The following is an 8,874-nucleotide window of genomic DNA, read 5'->3' as shown; positions in this document are numbered from 1 at the left end:
CCTTGTGGGTGATTCCAATGCATGGGTGTGACCACGAAAGATTGTAGTTCGTTATGCGGAAGTCGTAAACGTCCATATTGTCTTGAAATAGGGAATGTCGATCTTATTTACCTCCGGTTGACCAAGGAATTCCAAATGAATCACCTTGTGGGTGATTAAAATGCATGGGTGTGACCACGAAAAATTGTAGTTCGTTATCGGCTTTTTATTCGAGAAACCGTTGGGTTTAACTAGATACGACTGCATAGAGCATCACATAAATCCCACTGCATAGTCCCTCGACTAACCAACCACTATTTTCTCTTATGGTTAGCTAGTGTCATCCGTCTCATTACGGCACATCAGGTGATAGCTTCAAGATTGAAGACTTCAGGGCGCATGGCAGTTGAAGATTATTTCTTTTGTTTTGTAGTTTCAATAAGATTACGATCTTTTTATGTTTAAGTCTTCCACTAAGTTTATTATTTCTGGGATTTGGTTTGCAGTATAAGACAATGTTTATTATTAATATATTATGTACTTGTTTTTACATTTAATGTTCTAAGCCTTAGTATCTTCGGGTCGGCGACTCGGGATTACTGGCGGTAATATTCCCAAGGTCTTTTGCGGTGTTACACAATATACCTCATGTGAAATGCAAATTATGCCCAAATTACTCTAGAAAAGTGAATTAAATCACGTAAGCTCAATTTGAGGTAAAAATAAAAATAAAAATCTACACCTTATCTCTCTGTGTGAAACCTACCCCAAACACTCCTATACTCCAACACTTATGTCTCCGGTGCCAAAAATATGGAAAGAACCAAACACTCAAATTTTTTTCACCCCAATTCTTGCTTAAGCGCCCTCTCGGGTTTTCACTTAACACTCTCATAGATGGTCTCACATACCTCACAACTCTCAAGAATCTCTTTTTACTAGGCCTAATTCCAGCCAGATTCTCATCTTATTGCTTTAGCGCCCTGAAAGATTTTCACTCATCCATGATTTTAAATTGGCTCTTTTCATCTATGCCTTTTTTGTTTCTGTTTTATTTTTTTGTGTTTTTTCATACTAACAAAGAATATATATAAGCAACTAATATAAATCTACCTCCTCACACTTGAACTAAGCATTGTCCTCATGGATAATCTCAAACATAAATAAGAACAAGGGGAGAATAGAAGAATACCGCTACTACTGTGGTGGTGGTGAATAGCCAAGGTACTGGGACCTAGAGAAGCATCCTTGTTCTACATAATCTGCATCATCTTTTGCATCTGCTCACCCCAATGGGTCCAATGAGAATCCTGCACAGTCTAACGAGCTTCTTCTGCAGCCCAGCAAGTGCCCTGAGCAGCCCAAGATGTGTCCTGGATCACAGAATAGTCGGTGAAGCGCTGATCCAGGCCTTTTACTTTCTCATAGGTCATACAACCGTAGTCTTCTACTCTGTTGCTGGTGGAGGAGGCGGAGGAGGATGATAGGGTCTGCCAAATGGCTTAAGTCCCATTATGCATAGTGCTCGCCGGGATATGACAAAGGTTCGGGCCTACGTAGCACAAACGAATGCATGTTCCCGGCACCAAAAAGATAGGAGTGGACCTCTCGGTCCCTGCCCTACTGATGCACAATATCTGTCCGGAGCATGTGAAAATCCCTCATCTGGACAACGTTGAACCGATTCTCCCAACAAACCTCCGCCTCATTGGGGAGACTGATCCGTAGGAAATTCGCAATCAAAGTAATCACGCCACCAAGTCAAATACATCCAGGCGTCGCACCCTATATTTTCACACAGCGCTTCAAAAACATGGCTACCCAATCCACAACCGCGGTTCCATTCCGCGTAAACGTCCATATTGTCTTGAAATAGGGAGTGTCAATCTTATTTACCACCGGTTGACCAAGGAATGCCAAACAAATCCCCTTGTGGGTGATTCCAATGCATGGGTGTGACCACGAAATATTGTAGTTCGTTATGCGGGAGTCGTAGCGCACACCCGTAGAACGTAGCAAAAAGTTGAATTGCCCATTCTCACAAGTCAACATAGGAACGGGCTCCTTGGTCACTCTTAAAATAGTGCAAATTTATAAAAGATAAATTCGGGATAATAAAGGGGATCAATAACAGTTGCTCGACCTCAAGTTGCGTCGTTCGTCCACCCAAGTTGAACTTGATTGTCCCGGTGCTTCCATTGATACAAAGAGTTGATAAGAACCCTTGCATCCAACTCACATATGTAAGGTTGCATCTCCATCAAAGTCGCACAAACCAGCTTGATCAAACATTTCCTGCAAACAACCATCGATCCCCAACTCTCGATAGACAAATATATGAAAGAACATTGTTCTCATAATCTATCCTCTGCACACATTGTTGGTGATCTCCGACATCTTGACTCTCTTAAACCTTTTTCTTAGCGGGTCAGCGGCTCAGACCAACGCCGGATGAGGACGCACGGTTAGCGGAACTCATTATCGAATTTTAGAATTTTAAAGCTCGATTAAAAAGAGTGATTAGCGGACAGTGAAGTTATCGGAAGACGCGGATTGAGATTAGCGGCCGGCCATGAGATTTCTGCAGATTTTTAATTTGCGCAGCTCGGCGGGTGCCGATAATGGTTGGTGGTCGCCGATTGGAAGCTTGTTAAGCCGATAAATAACTAGCGCAACCGTGGGTGGGAACAATGGAGGATTGGAGGGCGCCGATGCCGATCGGTGGGCACCAATTAAGATGCAAGGAACTCAATCAGCAACGAAACCTCCACTCGGGTAGCAAATAACCCAAATCAACCCTCAAATTGTAGATCTAGGGAAGAAGAAGCTATTGGGATGTGTTTGGGGCTCAGGTTTTGGTCAGAATTTGTGAAGATCGACTTTGCACTTGTGATCGGCGGGTGCCAATAGGAATAGACGGGTGCTGATTTGGTGTTTTAAAGAAATTCGGGGGTTATCTTGTGAATGTGGAAGGGGAAAGTATTTTTGGCTTTTTGTGGTTCAAATTTGGGAGAGGTAAGAGGCATATATGATGGTGACCTGGAAAGAAAGGGAGAAAATGGTTTTAGTCTGGCTAAGAGTTTAGGGTAATTGGTGGGGAAAAAAAAGAAAAAGAACAAAGTGAGGGAATTTTGGTAAATTTTGTGTCTCGATTTAAATTTCTAGGAATCTTCACAAAAATGCACACACTCGTAAACTCTTTCTTTTTACACAACTCTCTTATTTTTCGGTTCAAATCTCATCGACCATCTCACACTAAAATCACTTCCTCACTCGCTTTCTTTTTCATGCTCAAAGACTTTTCTCTCGTTTCTTACCTCGATCCCACAATACATATTTTCTATTTACTATTTTCCTTTAAGGTCTATTCTTTTACACTCTATTTTTTTAACCGCTCATGTCTTTTTCACACTCATCATATTTTCCTCATAAAACCTTGCTTTCACTCAATTTTGAAAATTTTGGTTCAAAACAAAAAAACGAATTTTACAATATAGCTCAAAACTTGTTTAGCAAAAAATGACTCATTGACTCAGTTTAACCAACGAATTTAAAAATGCAAGATAAACTAAGAGAAAAAAGAAAATTACCTTAGCTCAGGTTGCCTCCCGAGAAGTGCCTTGTTTAGAGTCATGGCTCGACTCTCATGTAGCTCAACTCACGGGAGTGTCATCCCCACAGTTGGAGCTTTCACTCGCCAAATTTGAAGATCATTTGAAATCACAGCTCTATGAGTACGCCCTTGTTGGCATTTATTCCTAGGCTTGTTGTCATTGGATCCGGACTTCCTCTTAGCTTCCCCACACTTAGCTTGTTGCGGGGTCCTAGTAGTGTTGTGCTAAACCTGCACAAATGAATCAACAATCAGGGGACTAGATCCTCTGGGTAAATTTAGTCTGGTATCCGAGCATGGTACAACTAATTCCACCCCATTAAGGGAATGAATCAATGGTTTATCGGTAGTCGTATCATTCATTGTACATATAACGGTCTTTCCACCGACTCCCAATGTAGTTGTGCCTGCTCGCATATCTATAACTGCAGTCACGGTTTTCATAAACAGTTGCCCTAGAATGACGGGCATCGCCTTAGGATTGTACTCCATGACCATAACATAAATATCTGTGGGAAAAGTAAATTCACCCAAACTGACCCATACATTCTCCAACTTACCTAGTCGGAGTACGTTGGTCTTATCGGCCAATTGAGTAGCTACTCTAGGGAATTTCATTGGGCCTAGACCAAGATCATAATATAAATCGGAAGGGGTACATTAATGGAAGCATATAGATCAAGTAGAGCTCGGTCTACATACATTTTCCCAATGTTGATTAGAATCGTGAACATCCCTGGGTCTTCCTCCTTTGTGGGTATGTTGTCCGCATTCTTCATCCTCCATTTTAGAGCCTTTTTCTCCTTCTCCTTGTTGGTTGTGATCTCATCTAGGATATGCGCACCGACCGGGCTTGTCATCATTTCCGTGTAGAGGGGTGAACCTTTATCGACGTCGCTAAACGTCTTTATCAAACTACTTCTCATCTCGTAGATTTCCAACTCATTGAGAGTTGATGACAACTCCTCCTCATATGATATCTCATCTCCACAGGACTCCTTGTCCTCGCAATTGATTGCCGCAACCCGTCGTATGACATAGGAATCTACTTCCTCACCGCTATCCAAATATGAAGTGTTTAGCTCAAGTGGCTTGCAATGGTTGCTCGGATGTGAAGAACCGCTATCCTCAAACCTGCTAGCTATACTAATTGGTCGCCATGGACCTCCGAGGAATGGGAGTCGCTCATGGTGTATATCATTTGATGCTTCACTCTCAAAATCAATACGACGACGGACATTAGGCGACTTATCCTCGCTGAAATTTGATTCTCTAAGCTCATAACCATCGTCGTGGGGTCTTACACCTAGAATAGACCCACTGTCACCGGAATCTAGCTCAAGCTCTTCTCCCGGCTCTCTCCTAATGTAGTTTGGGTCCTTACAGTCATACTCGAAACCTCTTTGTAGAACTTAATGTATTCCCAGCGTTTGCGAGCTTCTTTGTGAATGCGGGACTCTTTTTCCGGTGTTGCTCTTCCTCCTTTTGTTTAGCGTCATATGTCGCTCTATAGGCTGTGACTTATTTATTTAAGTTTTTGAGGTTTTTGCACATCTTTCGAAGTTCTTGACTTATAGTAGCCGGGATACCATCATCCCCCTTTATATCTTATCTAGCCAAGCTAAAAGTATCTTTATCTTTACTAGAAACTTTCTTAGTCGGAAACCGACCATTCCATTACGTGTTGCCCGTACTCAATTGAGGTGTAGAAGCTTCTTTATTAATTCTCTAACATACTTTTATTAATGGATTAGATTCCCCTCTTTCTTTTGGACAACTTGAAGTCCGAGAGAAAAGATTAACTCACCAATCATACTCCTACTAAAATTGCTGCTAATAGTATCTTTAAGAGCATCTACAAGCAAAATGCGCCTGGTTAAGGCCATAAAGTCTCTTATCACTACTACACAAAATGCATTTTAGCCCGGACTATGACTATCCGGGATGAATTTTGTAATAGACACAATCGGATAGGGATGTTTTATAGGTGCAACCTATCTGCCCGGATATGTTTGTTGACATCCGGGCTAAAAACATGGATACCACTACTATGTAATCAACTTAACAGCCCGGGCATGTTGTTTTTTGTTTATATCTGGGCTCTTAAGTCCCCTAAAATTTCCTCCCGCTCCAAACCCCTATTTTAATATGTTTCTATTTTTTTTATTAAAAAAAACCAAAAAAATGGGCGCAAAGTTTTTTTGCGCTTAGCGCCTATTCTCCCTTTGTCTTCAACCTCGCCCATTCTTCCTTCGTCTTCCACCTACCCTATTCTTACTTCGTCTTCGACCTAGCGTATTCCCATTGTCGGTGGCTGTCTTCAACATTCACCGTTCCCGACGGCTTGTCTTAACCATTTTCGGTAGCTCGTCTACCTCCTCCGGTGACCATTCTCCATCCTAAGACCTAATACACATTCTCCTCTAATACTATTCACGATTCTCTTCAGGGACGACCTAATTCGCCAGAAGGGAGATGGCGGATGGTGTGAGTAATTGCAAGGGGTCTGAGAACAACACAGTGATTGAAAGCCTCGCAAGGTTCGTTGTCCACGAGTATAATCGTCGAGAGGTATGCCGATCTTTCTCTGATTCGGTTTAGTTGTTAATGTCCTGTTGCACGTGGAATTTGGCATACTTGATTCTACCTTTCAATCTGGAAATCGATGCCAATAAAGGTTGAATTTCTTACGAACTTTTCAGATGGCAAAATGTTTGTTCAATTTTAGGGTTTGAAGTGTTTGGAATGACTAACGAGGCATCATTTTAATTGATAGAATTGCTCAATTCCATTCGAAGTGTTCTCTTTTTGTTACTTGTATTAGCATTTCTGTAACATGAGGTGAAGTACAGCTGATCTCGTGCATTGGATAATTTGGTCAAACATTAGGAGGAAGCAAAGGTATCTACGCGTCCTTCTCAAAACGACAACGCTCGTGATTCTTCACAAGGTACGTCACTGATTTTGCTAGATCTCCTACTCCTTTGTTGACTTAAAACTCGACTGCTATTGTAGTGATTCATTCCTTTTAGTGAAATTTACTATCTGAATTTAATGCCCCTCTACCTGAAGGCTCAAACCCACTGGAATGATTAACGGTAAGTACTCATATCCTAGCGCCATCCCTCTTCTTACGCTCCTACTTCTTCGTAGCCTTCATGAGTCACTCTTGCTGATAGCTGTTTCCCGCTCTCTTTTGTAGCTTCTCTGTTGGTTTTGATGTTTATTCTCATTTTATCTTTTCGGTTTGGATCTGGTTGAGGTTTTTGATAATGAGTTTGTACTATTTGATGGGAATGTGAATTATAATTTCGAAATTGGATCCAAGTCTCTAAATTTGCATGTGCAACTTAGGGTTGTTTGTGGTGTTACTTCTCAGTTGATTTCTTTGATTTGGTTGCTTCTGAATTGTATCTGAACTGTTTGTGGTTTAGTAGCTTTTTATTTGAACTTAATTCCAAATACAGAGCTGACAACGGGACAAGCATGACAGCTGCTACATTGATCACATTATCAAAACGAGATATCTTGATCATTGTGCACCACTATATATCTGGAATTATGTTCTTCAATGATGGTGCACCACTCTGTATCTGGAATCCCGTTTTGATATTTGTGTTCAAGTTCAAAGAATTTGCAATTGATAATTCGGTGGAGGAACTTAATTATCAAAATGCTAATCTCCTCATCAAATTCTTTAAAAATAGCTCTGTATCTGAAAATGCTAATCTCCTCGATGAAAATCCTTGCTACATTGATCAAATTATCACTACTTTAATGCATCTTTGACAGTTTGCTGACAATGGGAGCTCTTTAGTGGGACAGGGTGGTGCACCATCATAAAGGATGGAGACTACTGTCCTCTATGTGGTTGCATGCTGGTGTTATTCACATTCTTGCCAATATGTTGAGCTTAGTGGTTATTGGAATTCGACTCGAGCAACAATTCGGCTTCTGTAAGCTCTTTTCTAGCTAACTTACAAACAAAAACTCAGTCACTTTGTCTGTATCTCCATTATTTTATGATTTGTTTGATACCATTGTGATCTGAATTCTTCTCAGTGAAAGTTGGGATACTCTACCTTATATCTAGACTCGGTGGAAGCATTCTCTCTGCGCTCTTCCTATGACAGAGCATTTCTGTTGGTGCCTTTGGTGCCTTCTTTGGCCTTCTTGGTGCAATGCTTTCTGAACTTCTTATCAATTGGACTATCTATGCAAACAAGGTAACTCCTTGTTTTTCTAGTGCATTGGAGAATAAAAAATAAACATTCATATGAAACAATTGATATGAATCTCACCAAACAGACTCTAAATCTGTTTTTTCTTTCTTTCTGTTGGTCACAAAGGTAGCTGCACTTTTCACTCTAGTAGTGATAATTGCAATTAACTTAGCTGTTGGACTCTTACCTCATGTTGACAACTATGCACACATTGGAGGGTTCCTCTCTGGGTTTCTATTGGGCTTTATGTTACTAATTCATCCTCTTTTCGGTTGGGATGAGCGCCACCAATTCCCCGAGCACGCCCGTGTAAAGACAAAGTACTTGCCTTACCAACAAATTCTGTTTGTTCTAGCTTTGGTTCTGTTGATTGTTGGGTAAGCAAAACAATCCCTTTTTATGTTCTCTGTATTTAACTAGATAGATACTGAAATAACATGTTTTTGAATTGTTTATATTGCAGATATGTTGTGTCATCAACTATGTTTTTTAAAGGAGAAAATGGGAATGATCATTGTAACTGGTGCCATTACTTGAGCTGTTTTCCTACTTCTAAATGGCAATGTAGTAACTGATTTGTTTTTTACACTTGTGGTTGACTATCTTATATATACATGAGTAAGTTGGCAATGCAATTGAGAATCTCGTTTTCATCCTGATTCTAACATGGTAGCCAGTGCTTCTCACGGTGGTGACTTTAAGGTGATAACCTATATGCCCTTGGTTATTTCATTGTTGCACATCATCAGAAATCGTTTGATTGATTTTATTGGTCTTGTTAGGTTTGGGTTCACAATCGCACAAATAATGATTAAGATCAAGCTCTTGAAAAAACTGGTTGGACATGCCACTCTGTTGGGTCATACAAGTATGATTCTCTTTACAATTCTGAATTTTTTACTTGTACTATCATAAAACTGATTCATTGAGGAGATTAACATTCAACTGACAATACTTTCGTTGATGTGTAAGATAAAGCATCTATATATTAATTTTCCTTCTAAATTGCTATTAATTAGTACTAATCAATATTTTTCTGACTTCCTATATTGCTGCAGA

The 8,874-nt window shown here is 40.4% G+C and overlaps 1 protein-coding gene across 1 annotated transcript; it reads left to right on the top strand.

Annotated features, from left to right (window-relative positions):
• The first annotated feature begins 7,394 nt into the window (after positions 1 to 7,394).
• LOC141248215 (uncharacterized) lies at positions 7,395 to 8,390 on the top strand. The gene is given in 4 exon segments (XM_073669330.1): positions 7,395 to 7,548; positions 7,655 to 7,818; positions 7,942 to 8,192; positions 8,279 to 8,390. Coding segments are annotated over 4 exon segments (681 nt in total).
• The last annotated feature ends 484 nt before the right edge of the window (positions 8,391 to 8,874 follow it).

This window comes from Phyllobates terribilis, unplaced genomic scaffold, assembly GCF_046119375.1.
Source record: "Phyllobates terribilis strain yellow unplaced genomic scaffold, ASM4611937v1 Scaffold_3597__1_contigs__length_74301, whole genome shotgun sequence".
NCBI classification, from domain to species: Eukaryota; Metazoa; Chordata; class Amphibia; order Anura; family Dendrobatidae; genus Phyllobates; species Phyllobates terribilis.
This window is presented reverse-complemented; position numbering and strand designations above follow the sequence as displayed.